We start from the raw sequence: 23,368 nt of genomic DNA on the forward strand, positions 1-23,368 counted from the left end.
AAAGAAGCACAGCTAGATCCCAAAGAAAAATATTGTTTCTGTAAAATTCACGCTTCCCGTTTCTACACAATAATCTTTACAGATGAATTGGCTACTTTGTGTGACTTGTGTTACCCATGTGAAGATAATTTGCTTTCTGAATTTATATATGATTGATTCTGAATAGAAATGACACTGTACTCAATGTCAGTGCTTTGTTTTTGTAAATTTGGTGTTTACTTCTATTTCTAAACTTTTGGAGCTGGTAAAAGCAATTCCAAGTGTGTATGAGTGCAGCTGTAAGGAAGCTGATGCTGAAAATGAAGGGCTGGAAACGGTCTGACTCCTCAGGCTGCGAAGCATGGACTGGCAGTAGTTTTCCTGGTGGCGTGGTGGTGTGTGTGTGTGTGTGTTTTGTTTTGTTTGTAAAGCTTTTTTTCATAAAAATCTTCCATTCATTGAAGATGATTCCATAATGTGGGATAATTTCATATCACTTTCCTTTCGATTTCTTACAACTCTTCTCTGTTTTAGATCAAGCTGATGTCTGCCTGTTCTGTGCTTAGTAGGGTAGAGATTAATGAACTATCATACCTTGTTCGGAGACTGGTAGATATTAAGAGCCCTTCAAAGGAATAATATATGAATTTATTCATTAGTGGGATGTTGAAGTAATGTTTTTTGCTTTTTTTTTTTTTTTCATATGAGAAATGATACAATTTAAGCTTTGTATCTAGAAAACTTGTGTGTTAAACTTGGCCTGGCTGGGTTTCTGCTTTCTTCTGAACTGTTTGTATACCCGTTTCCTTCCTCTTCCTCATGGGAGAAATAGTCTTTCCTAGTATGTTTTACTTTTAAGGTTTTATTACTCCCTCTTCCTTTCTCTACTATACCTCTGTGGCATTGTTAATCACTTACCCAGAATTTATTCAAGAAGTCAGTTAGTAGCAGTTCAAAATTTTACAGTCCTCATAAATGTTTGTTCTTGCATTTACAATTTAGTTCTGTAAGCAGAGAGTTCTTGAAGCTGTAAGTAATCAGAGAAAACAAAAGAAGTAGAATGCTGTATTCTGTGTGGCCACACTCTCTGTGTGGGGCGTTTTTCCATCCTGTCCTATGTGCAAGGAAACTGGAATTGTTCTGCCTGCTTTAAGACATCGTGGCAAGCCACAAATTAATTCGCATGTGCTTCAGCTGGATTGAAAAGAATCTTGGTTACAAACAACTTCTGAACTATATATAGACCATCAGTTCTTTTGGACTGTGACATAAATAGGCAGGAAACTCGGTTTCTTCTCAAACTTTGCCGTTACCATATTTCTCTCTTTGTTGCTGGTATTTTACAATTCAGTCTTTAAATTTAAAGCTCCAGCGTACATCTTTGTTTCACAGTGGCTATGTAATAGTGAGCTTGAAGGCGAAGCACTTTCTTTAGAGCATTACAAAGCAGGCCGCTTATTTAAGAATTTGTTTGGAATTCCAGGATGTTATCAAGTTTAGTATGGAAGCCCATTACTTAGATTGTTGCTTACAGTCCTAGAAAATACTAGCCTGGATGAAGAAGCAAGGGATGCAATTTCAGGAATATCTGTCTTTCAGAATTTGGAGGCAGATTGTCTATGCTATAGATCTAAGACTTCTCATAAGAGAAGGCTTCTAATGTGTGGGAACAGAATTGCCAAACCTCATGAGTAATCAGTGGAGTTGAGGTACATATACACATTCATTGCTTTGTGTGTTTTGCCTTATTGAAGATTTTTCCAAGAGCAGCATAAGTACACGCTGTGAAACTGTTTAACTGTTGACAGACTCTTCCTCCTCTCTCTCCACCTCCTCTTGCATGCGTTTTCCTAGGCAGTAGCTTGTACTTCACCCTGACCAAAACTTTATCTCAAGTACCAAATCAGCTTCAGCTCTCATGTCACATAGGTTTTGTTGCCTTGCTGTGTCAGCTAGCTGGTGGGAACCTCAGCATGGGTTGTGTAAAGACAAGGCACTGCTAGAGAAGGCATTCATAGTTGTTTTAAGCTGTACTCAGAAAGGTTTTGCTGTATACTACTTTGCCCAAAAGAATGTTTTTCTTTGTTTGACATTTGGAAGGCACTAATGAGATGTAATACAAACAATATTTTGAATAAAATCAGTACATCGCTGCAAAAGCTTAAGATTGTCAAGCTGTCAGGCTGGTTCTGAATTAGATGAGCTTTCACTTTACAACCTTTTCAAGTACGTTTGGTGCCTCGAGTACGTGACTGAAGATCACTTGCAGTTAGCATTTTGAAACAAATGGAACCTTAAAACCTCAGAGCTCTAAATTAATCCTTTATTTCAGAAGAATCAGCAGCTTCGTCTAGATCAGGGAAAAAAAGATGTCAGGAAAATAGCTTCTAACATGTAGATGGGGTCAGTAACTGCTTTAAAAAAAATTGCATTAGACATATTTAGAGTATACCAAGAAGAAAAATCACCTCCTTTCATTACATCTGTGGCTGTTCAAAAGTGGGTAGCTAAGTGAATTTGAAATGTGGTTGAGTAAATAATAAACATTTTTTGCAGTTCATATAAAACTAGTGTGCTTTATTGAGGCTATCAGTGTAGTCTTAGTGAAGTGTCCAGTACTACTCATTTCACTTAGAACTTTATTCAAGGTAAAAAGTGTATACATTTTCTCACTGAAGTGGAATATATTGTCATGTAAATATGAAATAATTTGAACCTTTGAAACCTGGTGTGTAGAAAATGGCAGACTGAAACATGATTGTCGCGAAGTTAAAATAGGAAAAGAATTTGATGACAGTTCTTGCTACTAAATATGTGACGAATGGCACGCTTCCTGATTCTGCCCTTAGGTGTACAACTGACAAAATAATCCTGGATCAGACTGTTTTACATAGATAGAAGATCTTTATGTTTCGTGCTGTGAGTGCTGAGTCATGTTGTGAAGGACCTTTATGCAGGTCTTAGAAAAAGTGTTTGCTAATCAATGACTTACAACCCGTTTTAGACAGCTTTACAGCTTTGCTAAACTAAATCCGCGTTGCTACTCTTGTTATCTGGGTCACACATTGTATTCCTGCTCTTAAAGCAGACCCTGTGAAAGTCATTTCATGGTAAGAGATTTTGGTTTCTGCTGGGTTCCTCTGTTCTGCCTTTATCTGTAATGATTTTATGCCATCTTTCCTTGAAAAGATAGCTTTAAAAGTATGTATTTGAAATCCTTTTTCCCCTCTACAATATAAGCTTAGCTTTAAGATGAAAGTTTAAAAAATTGAACCTCTTTGCCATTGTAACTCTCATTTAGTCTTCTGTACCTTTATACAACTTGATGTTTTTAATAGTGGGCTTATTTGTACTAAGCAAGGGTGTTTTTTTTTTTTAACTTCTGAGGACAGAAACAAGGAACATTTCTTTGATAAAATCTTCATCCCTTTGACTAATTAATTAGGAATTAATATCGCTGGTGTATTTTAAAGTGATTGGTATTGTTTCTGAACCCTCTTTTCTAGCTTCCTGTCTTAGATTGTTTTGTACAAAATTGAAATAGCAGTAAAATTCTTAATTTGATAAGCATCACAGTGTCTCATTTTTCATAATCTTACCATGTCACATACTAATACCTATGGAGACATAATCGAATCATTGTGTTTCATTCGATAGTTGCCTCCAAAGAGTTAATTTTTAAATCATAAGTGACTTATGGTTGTCCACCTTTCTCCAAAACAAACCTGGCTGTGGCAATAGGGGAGCTCCTGTAGCAACTTAACTGTTTCATTCTGGTGTGGATTTATTACATTTGGGCACAGGCGGGCATGCAGTGTTTGGAGCAGCAAAGCTCTGAGTTCCCAGTGGTGTTGTTTAGCACAGAAAACTTGTATTTAGTTATCTTCTAAATTGATAAATTTATACCAATAATGTTGATGCAAGTTCATGAAATAAGTGAGTTTTAAGCAATTTACATCAGCTTCTATGTAGGGCTGCAATCCAGTTGAGTGTTTTAGTATGATAATTTTCTATTGATAACTTTTTTTTCTGAGATATTTTAATCACTTAAAACCTGTGGTGTGAGAGCTTCTCTGGGTTTGGGGTTATTTATTTACGCATCATAGAGCTTGTTTGTGCCCAGTTTTGTAGTCTTAAAACAAATGTATCTGAAGTGGAGCAGTCCTCTTCATTTGGGCATTTTTATGGACAGCGTTAGCAGTTGCGTGCCAGCAACTGTATGCATGGTGGTCATAGGTGTGTGAAAATGATAAGGTAGGCTGAAACAAACTCTTAACTGTTGCTACAACCTTGCTAGCAAAGTTGAGTTGTGTTAGAGTTTCTCTCAGATCTGGACCATATTCTGAGTGTGCGTGTATCCAGTCTGTGTGTTCCTGCTTGCTGATGTACTTGTGATGGCTCTTACCCTTGCACAACTTTAAGAAATTTAGGGTGTGGCTGCTACGTAAAAAGATCAGGACCCTGAAGTTCATTTTGAAGTTGGGCTGCAAGGAAATGGGGAATAGAGGTCTCATTGAGGAGTGAACCCTGAAAAAGTGAAATGGTGCAGAATGGAAAAACTTACTGGGATTACTGAGAAATGAAATCTCACCAGATGCTGGTCAGAGGTGAAGCTGCTCTGAATAATCAGGCAGCTAATGGCAGCCTCGCCTCCCTCTTGCCTGTAGCTCTTCCGAGAAAGGTGAGTAAGGAGGAGGGGGTGGCTGGGAGGAGTAGAGAAGGGGAGAACTCAACAAAAGCTAAACATTTTCCTGGTGGATGCTGGCCATCACAGTGAGAGTCCCATCCTTGAGGCTGCCTTGAGTAAGTTATCAGGTGAATTATTGAACAGAATTGGTGGAACTCAAAATTGCTAGGAGCAGATGGCTCACTTACTTCTGGTCGCCTCAGAGGCAGGCTAAGAGAAAAGGAGAGCACGCCTGTGGTGAAGATGCTTTGATAATGGAGATGTTTATTCTGCTAGTGATTTCTCATACTTCAAACCATAATCACTAAAACCTAAAATTGTACGGACTTTTTGTTATTTATTTACAAATTTGTAATGCTCACTATGCCAGAGAAGTCAGGTCCAAGGCCTAATCATTCTTACTGTGAAACCAGCACCAACTGAAACACACTGAAGGAATGGATGCTGCTTCTGCAGTTCTAATGTGCTGAGATCTCTTATTCCAGCATCAAGATTTGTGGTTTAAACCATTATAGCATGCTAATCAGATATGTTTATGAAGTCCTAAATACTAATGTAAAACTTATTTACTTCCTTCTCAACCCCTATGCTAAATAAACTTTATTATTGTTCATACATTGAAAGCTTTGTTACGATTTTCTGATGCCTAAATACACTTACTAGTGCTTTTTTAATGGAATATAAACTGAGTCCTGGTAAGGTGAACTGATATTACCACCTCTCCTTTCTTGTAAGGCTGTCTATCACTGTTCTTGGTGTATACTATATTCTGGATTTTTCTGAATGCAACTGGGAAAATGTATGTGAAAGGTAAATTAGAGATTGGATTCCATCAGATGTGAGGTGGGTTCAGCCTTGGAAGTGGGAGTGAATGGCCGTACTTCTGCTCGTAGCCTTCTCTCTCTTAGTAGTCTGCCTGCCTCTAAACAAGCAAGTATAAAGTAAGTTCTGTTTTTCTTTGAAGACCTGTTTTGCTGCGTGTTGCAACTGACTCTGAAGCATGAGCTGGAGGAGTTCAAGATGTGTTCGATGCCAATTTTAACACAGCCCAACTAGAATCACTACCAAAAAAAAAACCCCTCAAATAGGTGAACATACCTACTCAGTTCTGTTTAGAATTCATCATTTTTTATCGTTACTGTTAGCAAATAGCTAATGATCTTGATGTTATGATACTGAAAGGGGAAAAATCTGCTTCTGTACATCTGTCTTCAATGAAATGATTACTTATTTCTAAGCACCAGTGTGTGTGCATCACAGGGGTATAAATACCCCTGTGCCCTTCTAGACCTTTTTGCCTGCAGCCCAGATATGCGTGCTTTCTTGCAATAAATGACTGAGGTTTCTGTTGTATGAACATGATTTCTCATTATCTGGCTTTTTACTGTAAACTTTGTAGAGAATATTTATGACTATAGCTAGCTTAAAATATAAAGGAAATTCTTGTACAGCTTAATTTTAGCTCTGTGTCTATTAAGACACCAACAATGTAAAATTTTGTAGAATAGAATCATAGAATCCTTAGTGTTGGAAGGGACCTTTGAAGGCCATCTAGTCCAACTCCCCTGCAATGAACAGGGACATCCACAGCTACATCAGGTTGCTCAGAGCCCCGTCCAGCCTCGCCTTGAAAGTCTCCAGGGATGGGGCATCCACCATAACTCTGGGCTGCCTCTTCCAAGTGCCTCACCACCCTCACTGTAAAACATTTTTTACTTGTATCTAACCTAAATCTACCCTCTGAGATTGAAGCCATTTCCCTTCTCCTGTCGCCACAGACCCTGCTGAAGAGTCTGTCTCATTCTTTCTGGTAGCTGCCCTTCAGATACTGAAAGGCTGCTATCGGGTCACCTTGGAGCCTTCTCTTCTCCACTGAAGTAAATAAATAAAAAACACTACCAATGTAATTTTGAAGGTAAATATTGCTTTAGATAGCTTTGTCCAAAGCATAGGTTTTGAGATTAACGTTTATAGCTTTCACTTTGCTTTGACTGTTTATTAGCCCCTTCTGGGAAGTGTTGTTGGGTAAGTGAAGTGTTTTCATAGAAGGAAAAACAAAGCAAAACAATTGATGAAATTCGTACTAGAACTTGTTTTTCAAAAACTGAGAGACTTTAGTGTAGCTCCTATTGTACCTCCTTGAAATTTTCCAGCCTAAATGTCTTCAAGTTTTCACAGATTTTAATTATAAAAGGCAAAAGAAGTTAACCAGCTGCAGAGTTCCTAGGGAGTGGAATGCGTCATTGTATTTTTGTGTATTTTTAATTTGTCCTGTAAAGAAGACGAATTGTTCATGCCTAAGTTGTGCTGGGTACAGGCAATTTCTGTATCTGATGCTTGTAGGATGGCCCTATTCTATTGTTTAAGATTGTAACAAGACTGGCTCTAACTTAGGAAAAGCATTCACTACATCAAATAAATGGCTGCTTGCTCTATGCATGTCAGTTAGTGTGCGTCTGCGTACTTGAGCAGTACAAATTTACCTGCTACATTTCTCTTTATATTAATTTTTAAAATTAGTCTTTCTTCTTTGTTTAAGCCTGCATGTTTCTGAATGTTTTCCACAGGTAATCTTAGCTGACTTAGTCTTGATGAGCCTGCAGATCTAAATGTCTGTCATTTATAGATTGGCCAGTTGCAGGCAGCAGTGATGAGATGCCGATAAATTGGTCTGTTACAATGAATCCTTTAGGCACCAGCAAAGTGGGAAAGAAGTACTCGGGATTGCTGCTGTTTTTGAGGGGCTGCCTGTGATTCATTTTGGAAGCACAAAGTGCTTAGTAGCTCTCTGTTTTCTGTTGATTTCTATTGTTGCTGCTGTTTATACTGTGTGGCTTTAATAATTCCTTTTATCATTTCGTTGTTATTGACAGGAAGGCAGCTGTTTGCTTTTATATGATAAAGTCAGTGATGGCTGGAACCTCGTTGTGGAAAATATACTTGCATTGTATGGATGTTTCATCCATACATACTAGAATCACTTAGTAGCTTATTCACCATCCTGATCAATGTGTCTCGTCCATGCTTTCATTTCACCATTTAAACTCTGAACTGTTAATGCAGAATATTCTATTGCCTGAATTTTACTGCTTTGGGGACGCACTAGCTAAAGGAAAACAGCGAAAAATAGTGTATCGTAAATGCATCTTTGGTATATGGGATTTAGAATTTAAAGGGTATCAAAATTTAATTGGAAGATGGCTCGAAGAAGAGGGATGTATATGTACTTCTAAGTAAGCAGAAGTTTCACTGAGCAAAATGCCAAGATAGATGAAGCCCGTTTAATGAGGTTGGTTTTCTCAGTGCAGAGTCATTGTTGGTTGTGTTGGTTCGTAGTCTGAGTTCCCCAGCAGCAGCTGGAGGCTTTCATAGCTACTGGAAAACAAAACACTGCTTTTCACTGAGAATGGATATTTGCTTTGAGCAATAATCATGTTAGTTACATGGCTGTTGGAATCAGTGCTTCTATGAAGTGTGTAGTTACTTTCTTGATTAAAAGAAGAACTAAAAAGTTCACTGCTGCGTTCCACTGAGAGTGGTAGCAATGTCCACCTTAATTAATATGCATTTTATACTTTTGGGCTTTGGAGCCAGGTTACTGTGATCGACCTCTTGATAATAATTGCAATGTAATTAAGTTAAGCCTGGAAATACTTTTTGATATTAGGTTCCTAGCAGCACCTCAGCCATTTTTTCCTATGTATTCGCAGAGTATTTTACTTGGCACAGGAGTGTGATGTGATAATAGGCAAACAAGCATGTAGATCATGTTGGCTTTTTTAATAGTTTTTTTGGAGAAGAGTGTGTCTTACAAAAATTTATTTGCACAAGGCTGTCTTTGGCAGCCAGAGTAGAAGGTTAGCGTTTCACATGCACACAGCCTTCTTTCCCCACTTTTAATTTTTTTTATTTGTACATCATCCATTTCACGGCCTACCTAAGGGCTTGGTTGTCGCAATTTCTTTTTAACTTAATTTTTTGTCAGTACAGTATTTCAACTTTCATCTCTGTTCTCTCCAGAGTAAGACTTCTTCTGAGTCACTCGGGTTGAAAGGTACCTGTTGTTTGTTGGGTGTTTCTCTTCATAATTTTTTTTTCTCCGTGCCTCAGGAGAAATTATCATACAGGTTAAAATTTGCAAAGCTGACATCTATCCCATCTCCTGGGATGCCAAAGAATAGCTATTTTTTTTTTTTGCCAGCCTGAAGCTTTTAAGTGGAATTTAAGAGTGTTTGTGGCTTTTTGGTGTGGTGGTTTTTTTGTTTTTTTTTTTTTTGTTTTTTTTTTTGTTTTTTTTTGGTTACTGAGCTCTACATGTTCTGAAGTTTTTGTTATCTGGAAGTCAATGGGCAGAAGATAATCCATACATTCAAAATCGTTTATGCTGCAGTTTTCCTGACGTGGCTATGTCAGTCGAAAAGAATAACATCCCTAACAGTATCCTGGCTGTGTGAATGTATAATTCGCTGATACAACTTGTTATTGGACCAACACAGGAAGATTTGATTTTACAGCTGTTCTTGTGCATACGCTGTCAGTATGTGCTGTGGTACATGGCTCGTGCTATCAGTGTAACTTTCAGGCATGACTGAAGCCAAGAGCTGTGGAAGATTTTAAGAAAAACTGAATGGATATTGTAGTACATAGTTTTCAGTATAATGGACAGTCTCACAAATAAAGCTCTGAGTCAGTCTATGATAAATTAAGCTAATGGTTCCCTCTGTAAGGGCCAAGGAGGAGAGTGCACGTTATCACCCTCCCATCTGTTGCACAGTTGTTCCTAAGAGGCAACTGATGTGCAGGGAGTTTGGGCTCCCAAGTGCAACTGAATATTCTGGGTCTTATTTTTCAGTTTTGTGCATTTTATTTTGTTAAGTTAGTTCCTTAATCTAGAATGCGTTGTCTTCAGTTTTTAAAACCGCTTTTGTTGCTTATGTTGAACTCTTTAAATTAGTTCTGTTTGGTGTGGAACAGTAGAGATGCGTAATTTACCTTCAGCTGCAGATAGAGGCAATTAACAGACAGCTGCATGGTGACATCCAGAACGTACTCATTCTTGTATTGCTTAATTTCTTGGATGCTTACAATTGAAATTACACAGGAAGTACTGAAGGATTTCATATTTCACGATTTTAAAACAAAATGTTCAATTAAAGCAGTTTTAATGCATTTTTAAAGCAAATAAAGATATGGCTGTGTGAACATGGTTGTATCAGTGCAGCCCACTTAAATTTAAACTGATTTATATCACCACAGAAGAAGTCTGTCGACATGGGTTATTAAAAAATGTAATTTAATATAGCCAGTCTGTGCTGTCAAACTTGACTGAAGTGCTGTTGCTTGTCTTTTTTTTTAATGCTGATTAATCAGTAGGTGATCTGGCATTAGCAGCTGTGAAACTGTGTCTTGACACAGTAGCAACAACAGGTTGCTCCAGAAGATGTCTCAGCCATTCCTCTTTTATTATAGCTGCAAAAGTTACCGGTCCTGCTAAAGGGTGCTGAAGATTCCTTTTTTTTTTTTCTGACTTTTTTTTCCCCCGATTGTGTAGCTTTTGGATAGAGCATAAATGCAAATTATTTTCTAATTCGTCCTGTGGGCTGCTGTGTTTCTTTCTTCTACTGATTTGGTGATGTCTGAAGTAGCTCATGTATGGAAGTAGACTCTCTTTAATATTTACATAGGTCACACCGAAAGTAATGCCTCCTATTTATTTCCATGGAAACTACAATAAATACAAAGAGAAAAATAACAGTATTTTCCAGAGCAAATTCTCAGCTATGAAACGCTGTTTTTCAACATGGTCACCACCATTAGCTATGCATTTTCACCAGTGTTGAACAAGAGCCTGCATGCCGTGCTCGTAAACATCTGCATGGCTGTCTGGAACGTAGCTTGTCTTTCATGTTGTTGTCACCGCTGCTGAAACACGCACCACCCACCACCTCACTGTGCCAGCATCCACTGTTTGATCTCCATAAACATTCAGCAAGCATTGATGAATGTCAGTGGGTGCCATTTTTTCCTCATGGAGGAATTCATTCCACACTTTTGCTCCATATGCAGTTCCATGTCAGGCTCCACTTTGTCAGACTGCCCCTCTGCTGCCATCTGTCACATGGCAACAAAGTGGAATGTTGGTGGGATGGTTCAACCTCTACTGTTTTACTGTCAACGTCGTAAAATAGGAGGCATTACTTTTGGAGCAGTCCTCATCTTTCCTGATTCTGCTTCTTGTTCCTTTTTCATTGTTCCAAGGTATTTAACTTCATTGTTAGTTCCACAAATTTCCAATAGGCATCAGTTACTGTAGTCCAGTTTCATGATTAAACTATCGGTATGTATGAGCATGAGTGTTATTGTGTTTGTGTGTTTCGTTTGTTTGCTTGTAAGTGTCATGTTTCCTTCAGCTCTGTGAAAACTTGGTAAATGCAGCTTGACAGTTCATGTTTGCAGTGTTGGAGGGTCAGGATGTATTTGTCAGTAAGATCTCCAGTGAGTTGAGCTTTGAAGATGAACTGGAAAGCAGTCAGGGGAAGTTGCTTTTGTTTCATTTGTAATTTTGTAATCGTGGTGAAGCCAGCTGTATTTTCACGTACAAATAGCTGTGCTGCTATTCAATTTTCTGTGCTGCCATTAAACATTCATTATTGGGTTGTTGCCCAACTCTGCCACTCTGATATCAGTTGATGAATCAGAGCATTTTTTCTGGAAATATGGACAGGGGGTTGTTTTCCAATTGTTAAATATAGGATTGCATAAGAAGAAAGATTGTGTGCACTTCCTATGAATAAAATGAAATAAAGGAATAAAATTCGTCTGTGAAAATGAACCAGGTACCTTAAATATAGAAGTGTTCTTAGTAAAACGAACCCACTGTTTCATGTATAAAATCATTTCTGGAGTCTCCAACCCAAATGTTGTAGAACTGAATAACTTTCTGAAAGGAATCAAATCTTTGGTCTAGTTTCACTTAACTTGTAACATTTCTTTCTGGGAGGTTTTTAAATGAGTTGGAATCTCAGTAGGTGTTGATGTTTTTTTTTGTGCATTTTCCCAGTAGACATTTTGACTCTTATTTAACTGCAGAGCAGTATTTTGCTGCCTTTTTGTAGTACTGATAGGAGGTTGGTGTGGGGAGCCTGACACTTGCTGTGGGAGGTGGGGAGAACTAGTGAGCACAGACAACTGAGTGAAAAGGTGTGATAAACACGTCAGTCTTGAGGGGTTGTTACTTTCTAGGAACTTGTCATTTCCTGTGATCCTGTATGTTAAGCTCGATTTGCCAGTCTGCTCATCCCCGCACCTATGGTTTTGTAAAGGAAGGCACCTATTTTCTTCCTTCCTGAGTCAATTCAGTTGATTAACTGGGTGGATTTGGTTTTACTTACAGGAAGAATAGCTTTTTGCTAAATGAGTGTGCCAGTGCAGCTAATTGAGGAGTCCAGTCAGTGCAAGAGTGGGAGGGGGGACCTCTGCTGGCAGTGAGCAGCTGAGCTCAGCTGCATGGGAAGGCAACAGCAGGTGAGCAGAAAAAATATTAAGGCCCATTTGGTTAATTATATGCTCTTCTTCCAGAGATAATCTGCCACTCGGGAGTTTTGTGATCAGAGCAAGGCTTCTGAGAAATGGTGGATTTAAGGCACTGGAGAAGCATGCGATAATGATTGTAAGAAATGTAACGATAAAGATTGGAGAAGTGTAAGATAATCAAGTACACGACTGGGGAAAAGAGGTGTGAGGCACCAGGCTTTGCTTTGCAAGGCTCCATGTGCCCATCAAAAGCTCTTCATTCATAGAATCCTTAAGAGCTGGAAGGGATCTTTAAAGGTCATCTGGTCCAACTCCCCTGCCATGAACAGGAACACCTACAGCCACATCAGGCTGCTCAGGGTCTGTTCCAGCCTGGCTGTGGAAGTCATATGCTGCAAAACATTGATCTGCTGTAAGTTTGTCAGGTCAGGATGGGACCAGAGGAATGAACGGATGAATTTCAGGGAAGCTTTTTAAAAGGATCTCTACTGAAGTATAGAGAAATCATCTGCTCCTTGATTCCTATTGTGTTAGTACTTTCTGGTAATTGTATGTGAAATCTTACCGGGGAAAATAAGTTTCCAGAATAGCAGAACTCCATTAAAATGTAGTTTTACATCTGAGTGTTTGCTGATGCTTAACCGAGATCCTTGTGAGCTGGGTCATTTTGTCAAGCTTTCAGGAAACTAGCCAAAATGTGTAATTTTCTGCTCAGTTAACAACCTAAAATAGCTCATTATGTAGCTTACAGGAGCAGTGATGCCAAAGACAGAAGGAAGGTGAGGCCATGCTTAATTTCCTTACACTGTACTTATACTATCCCTTATGCCTTTTCCTGGGAATTTGGAGAAGCTGGGTATTTGTGTAACTTTTAGGAGATGCTTGCTAGCCTGTTTTGATAAAAAATGTTCTAAACACAATTTAAAAGAAACCATAATTATGCAAGGTAAGCTATTTAGATAGTTGCTGAAGGATGTGTTTATCTCTGCTGTTTCATGTGTGTAGATATTAACTGAATAACATATTGTACATTTTGGTCTTAAATATTTGGACAGACCACTAGCAATACAGACTAGGGTAGTGTCAAACCTGAAATCTCAGTGACTAAATAACTGATATGAAAACCAGTTTTCTTTCACCTTCACCTTTTTCAAGCTGTATAGTATGTGCTCCTTGTTAAGAACTTTGTGTGCACTCAGTCTCAATGTTAGTTCTGTAAAGTACCTTGTTTTTTCCAGTAGAATCATAAAATGGCTTGAGTTGGAAGGGACCTCATGCATCATCAAGTTCCAACCCCCCTGCCACAGGCAGGGCCACCAACCTCCGGCTCTGGTACTAGACTAGGTTTCCCAGAGCCCCATCCAGCCTGGTCTTGAACACCTCCAGGGACGGAGCATCCACAGCTTCTCTGGGCCAGGCTGTTCCAGCACCTGAGGATACTCTCTGTAAAGAACTTCCCCCTGACATCCGGTCTAAACCTCCCCTCCTTGAGCTTAAAAGCATTCCCCCTTGTCTTATTACTGTCTACCCTTGTAAAAAGCTGATTCCCCTCCTGTTTATAATCCACTTTTAAATACTGGAAGGCTGCAATGAGGTCTCCTCGCAGCCTTCTCTTCTTCAGGCTGAACGAGCTCAGCTCCCTCAGCCTGTCTTTGTAGGGGAGGTGCTCCAGCCTCTGATCGTCTTCATGGCCCTCCTCTGGACCCTCTCCAACAGCTCCACATCTTTCCTGTATCGGGGGCCCTAGACCTGGACGCAGTACTCCAGATGGTGCCTCACGAGGGCAGAGCAGAGAGGGACAATCACCTCCCTGTCCCTGCTGGCCACCCCTCTTCTGATGGAGCCCAGGATACCATTGGCCTTCCGAGCTGCAAGTGCACACAGCTGGCTCATGTTCAGTTTTTCATCCACCAGGACCCCCACGTCCTTCTCTGCAGGGCTACTCTCAAGGAGTTCTTCTGCCAGTCTGTATACATATCTGGGATTACTCCGGCCCAAGTGCAAAACCTTGCACTTTCCGATGTTGAACTTCATTAGGTTCATGTGGGCCCACCTTTCAAGGTTGTTGAGGCTCCTCTAGATAGCAAAACAGGTCCTCTAGTGGAAAAAAAAAAAAAAAAACAACCGAAAAACATTGGAAACACTATAGCTATAAGTAGCTTTTAGAAAATCTATAAGTTATAGGAAAAATACATAGTTACTAGTATTTATTGAAAGAAAACTGTAGTTATAATCATTGCTACCTCACCACTGTGCATTTGAAAATAAAAGTGTGCTGTGAGGGCATGTGCAAGTGTTAATAAGCCTTGTTCCCTGCCATCAGTACTGAAATACAATTTTAGTTTGCAGTGTAAAGCAATTAAACTTACACTTGTTTAATACCTATCAATATCTGTCTTTCCTCACGTATCATCATTAAAATCCAGTAATTATAGTTCAGCTAAGTGAATATTACTTGGCTTTCTGTTGAAGCAGTGTGTTTTTATTTTCTGTTGTGAATACGTCATTAACTCTCTTCAGCAACTTAATCAGTGTTTTTGTGCTTCTTGTTCTTTTTCCTCTGTTTGTTGGGAATAATAATCACTCGGTTAAATGAGACTTGATTTCTAGTTTTTCAGTATCTGTTTCATTGACTATTATTTTGGTAATCAAATTAAAATATATGAACGTGTTTCAGTCTTTCTTTTACAGTTTACACGTTTTAATGTCATTTGTGTTGTGTTGCATTCTTTAATTATTTTTGCAGAGAATTTGCAATACTGATTTAATTGGAATTGTACTTGAGTAGAACCTGACAGACAATCAATTGATTTTGAAATGCGTTGGCTCTAAACAGTACTGTGCTAGAGAAAGAGGAGAAGCTGAATTAAGCCAACGCAAACTGAGCAGAAATCTCTTATTTTCCCTCATATATTTTGTATTGCTACCACTTAAGAGTTAGTGGCTTCTGGAGAAGTGGTTACTTGCTTCAGAACATTTTGAGTGCCAAATAAATTCAGACAGGAAATGTTTTTTATGCTTTGAAAATACATTCAGTGATTGCCAATGCGTCCCATATATAAGCAGTGAAATGATCTTTTTTTTAAATGTGACTAGTATTAATTACATTCTTCCATTTTTTCTTTAGTTAAAGTACCTCGTAATTTTCGCTTGTTGGAAGAACTTGAAGAAGGGCAGAAGGGAGTAGGTGATGGTACAGTAAGCTGGGGCCTTGAAGATGATGAAGATATGACACTCACCAGGTGGACAGGCATGATCATTGGGCCACCAAGGGTAAGCATGACATTAAAATGTTGTAATCGCTACAAAATGCCGACAAAAGATTACTTTATACAATTGTAAGGGAATTAGTTAAAAGGCAATTCAATGAAGTTGTAATTGTAGTTCAGAAATACTGTATATTCATGTTAAAAATCATCACTTTCTGGTGTGTTAGTGTTTTCAGTCTAGCTTCCAGTCTAGTACATGTTTCTGCAACTGTCTAAGCCAGTTGTGATTTGAGACTTTTTACTGAGTTAGAAATATATTTACTCTGTATTTCTGTCGTTACTGCCCATAAATGTACAGTGACAGTCCAGTAAACGATAAATTTCTTTCCGTGGTTTATCATATGTGCCCAGTAGTTTCAGTTCTGTAGCAGAGTTTTATCAGATAGGTTTTTCAGTATTGCAATTTATGCAATCTTCTTGAATCAGTCCCAAAGACCAAATAGTTGTTAGTTAGGGTATATATATGTAGGATATCAGCCTCACCTGGTATGAGTGGACACGTCTTTGCCTAACATGTAACTTTTGTGCAAGCTTTCTAATGAGTTAATATGATACAAAGGATCACTGTTAAAGACTTTAAATGAGTTTACTTCCAGTAGCTCTAAGTTAGCGCATCTTTCACTGCTAACATGAGTTTGCTGTCTTGTGCCTCCTTTGGTGCTGGAGGGCTTATTGATTTATCCAAGACAAGAACTAAGATCAGAAATTGAGCTCAGTTTAGATAATGAGTTCCAGAGTTACATTCAATGTAATTCAAGCTCCTTTTGGAAGTCAGTTAGCCGTAACATGTAGCAGACTGTTTAGAATATCTGCATAATTGTGTGGAGCTCCTGAGACTTGGATGCATTTGAGACAGGGCCAATCTAAAATACAAACATAACACTGGTGTGCCTGGATACTAGCTTCTGTGGAGTCGAAGTGTTCAAGTCTGTTTAGAAGGAAATTTCTAACAGTTTCCAGAACTGTCAGGATCTGGTTTCTCGTTCCACCTCAAGCAGATTCTTAATGCACCTTTGAAGGAAGTGATTATTCTGTAGGAGCCCAAATGCTTTTGTTATACACAAAAATAAAATAAAATAAAATAAACAAAAAACAAAAACACTGGGTTGCAGTTTTAATTCTAGTCAACTTCTATTGTTGTCATTTTTTTTCTGACTTGCTACATAACAGAGTGCAAGCAAGTCATATTCTGGACCATGTTAGAGACTTGCAGCCTTGCTTATAGTAGAAAGAATTTCAGTGTGTTGTGACTCCAGATTGTGAAAGCCACCAGCTCTCAAACCGGGATGGTACCTCAATGAAAAGAATTGCACATCCAGTTTTGGGGTCTGTAGAAGATGGGTGTTTTTGGAATTGGTTGAGTTAGGTAGACATTGTGCAGCTTGGCAGAACGCAGGGAAAGTTGCTAATGCTGTTCTTCATATACAGATCTCTGGAGCTGTGCAAACAGTTGCTTATCAGTGTTTTCTTACTTGATTTTCAAGGTGAACCAACGAGGAAGGGGAGGGAGAGATTTGTTTTGGATGAAAGGAAACATTTTTCTGACAGTGAAAAAATGCTTTTAAGACTTTTTGGGGAGCTGGTCATGGAATTTTGACTTACAGTTAAGTGTCAATTGGAAAAACGCAGCAAAATTGAGAGGCTGCCTGGGTGGGCATTAAGAGAATGTGAATGAGTGCCATTCTCAGGAATTTTTAGAGTTGTGAGCAATGGATGTACGTTTTGGCCTATTTCTGCTATAGCTGACAATTCTTCTCTGGCATGTGGTAGCAAGTATATTATCTGTAGCAGGACAAGATTAGTTTTGTTGGGCCTCCAGCTTGTAGTGGGTAATAATAGTAGAAAATCTTTTTCCTATAGAAGGATATCCTGCTTCTCTTTGTTTCTTTCTGACCCAGTTGCTGCACTGTCTCTGTGGCTTCTTGAAACAGGACAGTTAGGACGCTTCACTGGCATGATTTCAGTGCTGCCATTTGCTTGGCTGCAGAGTGGACTGTTGTTTGATAATTTGACATCGAAGTTGATTCTTCTACTTGGAATGAGTGACAGCTGGCTGATGCAGAACGGCTTACAGATGGTACTTTTTGAAAAGTTTGGAAGCATCTTTTTGCTGCAGGTTCACACTAGCCGTAGGTGTTGCGTAGAAGCTGGGTTTATATTCCTTTTGGAGCCCAGAGGCATGTGCATCAATGACCAGCAGAGACGTTGATGCTTTTTATCATATATATGCTACTTGTCAAGAAAAACAGAACTGTATTTATTTCTGATTGGATTTTCTCAAGATATACTTAGAAGCAGGTAAAGAGTGAACTGTTTCACGGTCATTTTGGAGAGGTGTCTTCTGCATACAAGCTGTCACCTAACTGCACTGCCTGAAGTTAACAAATGCTTTGGTAAACCATGCTTTAAATGGCTATTTCTTGATTTTATTCCTCTCTGAAGTATTTCCTTGCTTAAAAATTTTTAGCGATGGCAGTCTTGGATATCTTCTGAAGTGCTACTTACATCTAGAATATGTTTTTTTTACACATACTATTTTCATCTTTTTATTTGTTTGGTTATTGTCACCTTTATCTTTCTCTGTTCCCTTCTTTTCTCTAAAGATGATTTTCTTCCCTCAGCTCCCTGCTGTGCCAAAAGTGCTTCGGCAATGCAGATGGAGGAAATGTGAATTTAAAGAAAAAAATATGTTACAAGTTTCTGTATGGTACTCTCAATAAGTAGTATAATTTATACAAATTCATCAGCTAATCAGTGTAACCAAAACAGTGGAATATCAGTTACTAATCCAATACCGTCAACTAGTACATAGTAATAATGAATTTAATTATTTCATATTTCTTGTCTTTGTTCCTCTTGCCTTTTTTTGTTATTTCTTGAATATTCAGCTTTCAGTAAGATGCATTAGTCTGTCTTTTTGCTTTCTAGACAAACTATGAAAACAGAATATACAGTCTGAAAGTAGAGTGTGGACCTAAATATCCAGAAGCACCTCCTACAGTTAGATTTGTAACTAAAATTAATATGAATGGAATAAATAATTCCAATGGAATGGTAAGTTGAAATGGTAAGACCAACCATATTGTTAATCTGTACTGTAAACTATCTATATCCCACATGTTAGAAGGAGTGTTCCTATTTAAATTTTACAGTATTAAGTACTTGGTTTAAATGAATTTTTGGTTGCCTGTTGCACACATTTAAATCTTTAGATGTTTACAGTATTTTAGTGGCTCTCAGTGGCTTATCAGTGAGATAAGCATTATTTATAATATTGAAACCGTTGTTTCTTTGAAATAAAATTAAAGATTTTAATTTTTGCACAGAAAAAAAAGGTTTAAACCATATATTTTCCATGGATTACTCTTATAAAAATGACATTAGATTCTATCCTAACAGGAATGCTGCAGTACTCAAGATCGTTTTTTGTTTGGTTAGTAAGGTTTGTTTTAGTATCCAAACTTTACCTGACATTTCCATTAATTACAAATGGAAATGTTTCTGCCTGAATCGTATTGTGGATGTAACTCCCTTGTAATGAACTGATGTATTTAAATTCCTATTTTCTTTATAATGGGTTTATTCAAATCTGAGATGATTTTTAAGCTTCAATCTTAAGGTCTTTTAATATAGATGGTAACCATTTTCATATTAAAGATCCATTTGCAATAAATTACATTCCTAGGGGTGTGTTTGAGTTGTTGTAGATCTTAAAGTGTACTGACAGAACACCAAAAGCCAGTGCACTAACACATCAGCAATAGTTTAAAGGGGATTTGAAATTACTTCCTGCATAGCCAATAACCCAACTCTATCTGAAGATCTTATTAAAATTGTTATCTACAAGCCATCTGTTGCTCTTTATTCCAGCTGTAGCTTATAGTCTCAGTATCTGTGTTTATTAAGAGGTTGTGACCAGCCAAAGCTGCCAATCTGGAACGCAGTAGAGCTTTTGGTATGTTTATAATGTTATTTTCATACCTCCCCTAAGTAACGTGTATTGTTCTGAATCAGTGAAGAAGTGTGTTGTCATGAATTCATCTGTACATGCCTGAGAATATAGATGCTGGTTTCCAGAAGCAGAATTTCAGGCCTGCAGAGCCCAAAAACTTGTGTTTACTGAGTCCATCTGCTTGGAGCTTGTGTTCGGAGAAGTCTGGACTTCCTCAGCCAGTTGAGGAATGGGCTGAATATTGGGACAGGAAGTTTGACTGGTGATTTTAAAAGCACTGATAAAATTCAGTCGTTGCTACAGGAAAATTTTATTTGAATTCATTTATAAGCTTACAGCAAAACTTCATTCAATCTTACCCCCCAACAGTTCTAGCAGCTAGTATACCTTATGAAGGATTTCATAATCTGCTGGAATTATAATACAGCAGAAAGGGAACAGTCCCTGAGGTTCCTAGAGTGTGTGGGAGACAACTTCCTGACACAGCTGGTGAAGGAGGCAACAAGGGGAAGCAAAATCCTGGACCTGCTGTTTGTTAACAGAGAAGGCCTTGTGGGGGATGTAAAGGTTGGAGGCCATCTGGGGCAAAGTGATCATGAAATAATAGACTTCTCAATCCTTGTTGAACCTCAGAGGGGAGTCAGCAAAACTGCAGCCTTGGACTTCCGAAGGGCAGACTTTGGCCTCTTTTGGAGCATGGTTGAGAGAGTCCCTTGGGAGGCAGTTCTGCAGGGCACGGGAGCCCAGGACAGCTGGGTCAACTTAAGGAAGTTATTTTAATGGTGCAGGAGCTGACCATCCCCAAGTCACGGAAGATGCGCCATTGGGGTAGAAGACCAGTCTGGCTGGACGGAGACCTTAAACTGGAACTCAGGAACAAAAGAAAAGTTTATAGTCTTTGGAAGAGGGGGCAAACACCTTATAAGGATTACAAGTACGTAGCAAAGCTGTGCAGGGAGAAAATCAGAAAAGCAAAAGCCCGGCTAGAACTGAACTTGGCCACTAAGGTGAAGAACAACAATAAACATTTCTGTAAATACATTAACAGTAAAAGAAGGGCTAGGGAGAATCTCTGTCCCTTGTTGGACGCTGAGGGCAACACGGTGACCAAGGATCAGGATAAGGCTGAGGTACTTAATGCCTTCTTCGCCTCAGTCTTTAATAGTAAGACTAGTTGTGCCTTGGGCACACAGCCCCTTCAGCTGGCAGATGGGGATTGGGAACAGAATAGGCCATGCACAATCCATGATGAGATGGTTTTGGACCTGCTCCGCAAGCTGGACACTCACAAGTCCACGGGGCCAGATGGACTGCACCCTAGAGTGCTGAGGGAGTTGGCGGATGTGGTTGCCAGTCTGCTCTCCATCATCTTTTGACAGTCCTGGCTGATAGAGAATGTCCCGGTTGACTGGAGACTGGCAAATGTGACTCCCATCTTCAAGAAGGGCCAGAAAGATGATCCTGGTAGCTATAGACCTATCAGTCTCACCTTAGTGCCAGGGAAGGTTATGGAACAGATAATCTCAGGATACATTGTGGATCAGTTAAAGATCAACCAGGGAATCAGGCCCTGTCAGCATGGGTTTATGAATGGTAGATCCTGTTTGACAAACCTGATTTCGTTCTATGACAAGGTGACCCGCTTAGTGGATGAAGGTAAGGCTGTCGATGTGGTCTACCTGGGCTTCAGTAAGGTCTTTGACACTGTCCCCCACAACATCCTTGTGGAGAAGCTGGCTGCCCATGGTTTGGATGGGCATACGCTCTGCTGGGTGAAGCACTGGCTGGGTGGCCAGGCCCAGAGAGTTGTGGTCAATGGAGTTAAATCCAGTTGGCGGCCAGTCACGAGCAGTGTCCCCCAGGACTCGGTGCTGGGGCCTCTTCTATTCAACATCTTTATCTATGATCTTGATGAGGGGATTGAGTGCACCCTCAGTAAGTTTGCAGAGGACACCAAGTTGGGAGGGCGTGTTGATCTGCCAGAGGGTAGAAAGGCACTAACTACAGAGAGACCTGGATAGATGGCATCGATGGGCCAAGGTAAACTGTATGAGTTTCAACAGGGCCAAGTCTCAGGTCCTGCACTTTGGTCACAACAACCCCAGGCAACCCTACAGGCCTGGGGAGGAGTGGCTGGAAAGCTGCCTGACAGAAAGGGTCCTTGGTGTGCTGATGGACAGTTGGCTGAATATGAGCCAGCAGTGTGTCCAGGTGGCCAAGAAGGCCAGTGGCATCCTGGCTTGTATTAGGAATGGTGCAGTGAGCAGGACTAGGGAAGTCATCCTGCCCCTGTACTTGGCATTGGTGAGGCCCCACCTCAAGTACTGTGTTCAGTTTTGGGCACCTCAGTACAGAAAGGACATTGAGGTGCTGGAGCCGGTCCAAAGAAGGGCAACAAGGCTTGTGAAGGGCTTGGAAAATATGCCCTACGAGGCCCATACGGGACTGAAGGAACTGGGGCTGTTTAGTCTGGGGAAGAGGAAGCTGAGGGGAGACCTCATTGCTCTCTTCAAATACCTGAAAGGTGATTGCAGTGAGAGAGGGGTTGGTCTCTTCCCAGTGATGACAGGTGACAGGACAAGGGGAAATGGTCTGAAGTTGCACCAGGGGAGGTTTAGGTTGGATATCAGGAAAAACATCTTTACGGAAAGGGTTGTTAAGCACTGGAACAGGCTCCCCAGGGAGGTGGTTGAGTCACCATCCCTGAATGTGTTTAAAAACTGTTTGGATGTGGCGCTCAGGGACATGATTTAGCAATGGGTTGTTCGAGTTAGGGCAGTATAGTTAGGTTGTGGTTGGACTTCATGATCTTGAAGGTCCTTTCCAACCTAAGCAATTCTATGATTCTATGATTCTATTTGCTATGCAGATGCATAACTGTATGTATTTAAAGGCTTTCAGTAGGATTATGTTGTACTTTACTGTAAACAGTTTGCAGCACTAATGAATTTAAAACTCTTTATGTGATTTTTAATGTACCCCTTGTCCTGGTTTCTTGTGTGTTAACTTATTTTGCCATTGTTCTTACTAGAACTGTGCCAGATATGTCAGATAAACTGGGGGCCCATTTTACGGTTGAGAGCACAGAACTGAAGTTCTGATGGAGAGCTGAGTTTGGCTTTGCTCCAGCCTACCTCTTCGTTTTTGGATAAGCCACTTATCTGTGGTTTCTGTGTGGATAGAAAAGTCATGTTTCTAGACAAGTCATACACAAAGAATGTACAAGATACAGAGGCGGTTCACTTGTGCTGAACAGACTCCTTTCTAATGGAAAGGATAAGAATAAGAGGCAGTTCTAGCTGAACATCAGGAAGCATTTCACTGGATGAATGACAGAGCACTGGTACAGGCTGCCCAGAGGCTGTGCGGTCTCCTCCTTGGAGATCTTCAGAAACCACCTGGGCTCCCTGCTCCAGCTGTCCCTGCTTGAGCAGGAGTTGAGCCAGGTGAACGCAGAGATCTCTTCCTAGGAGTAGGATATAACTTTATATTTTCTTTGTCTGGTTTTTTGAATTTGGAGCTAATTACGGTTTTCATTTTCAATCTTCAAAGCGTATGTTTTGAAAATAGGAGTTTAGCTAAAAACTTTCATTGATAGTGTGAGTATGGATGATAGTGTATGCATACTGTTTAAATAGCTTTTCATTAAAGCTTGTTTTTAAACATTAGGGAAAGATTTTTTTCAAAACCAGATGTAATTCAGAAACTCTAAAGCAATTCTGATCAAAATTGAGGTCTCTCTGCAGTAGTTCTGTTCATGTACATTCAGGCCTGCTGCAAAATACTGGAAAGCGGAATAAATGTATGTATGTTTAATGGATGAAAACACTGGAAGACAAAATAACTTGACCTGTGCCTCTGAAGAAGTGTGTTAAAATAAGAAATTGGAGCTTGAACCCACCTCTTGTGTGGCTTATTCTGTTGTCTGAGCCACAAGCTCAGATTCTT

At 39.6% G+C, this 23,368-nt stretch overlaps 1 protein-coding gene across 3 annotated transcripts in view; it reads left to right on the forward strand.

Annotated features, from left to right (window-relative positions):
• UBE2V2 (ubiquitin conjugating enzyme E2 V2) overlaps positions 1-23,368 on the forward strand; it is a 32,403-nt gene that overhangs the window by 3,328 nt on the left and 5,707 nt on the right. For 2 of the 3 annotated variants that reach the window (XM_021387540.1, XM_021387539.1), the window contains exons 2-3: positions 15,327-15,472; positions 18,397-18,522. In XM_021387540.1, the coding sequence (XP_021243215.1) occupies positions 15,327-15,472; positions 18,397-18,522 (272 nt within the window). Of the gene's footprint in view, positions 1-12,059; positions 12,191-15,326; positions 15,473-18,396; positions 18,523-23,368 lie in introns of all 3 variants that reach the window. The other variant, XM_021387541.1, reaches the window with a different exon arrangement.

This window comes from Numida meleagris, chromosome 2 (genome assembly GCF_002078875.1).
Source record: "Numida meleagris isolate 19003 breed g44 Domestic line chromosome 2, NumMel1.0, whole genome shotgun sequence".
Lineage (NCBI taxonomy): Eukaryota > Metazoa > Chordata > Aves > Galliformes > Numididae > Numida > Numida meleagris.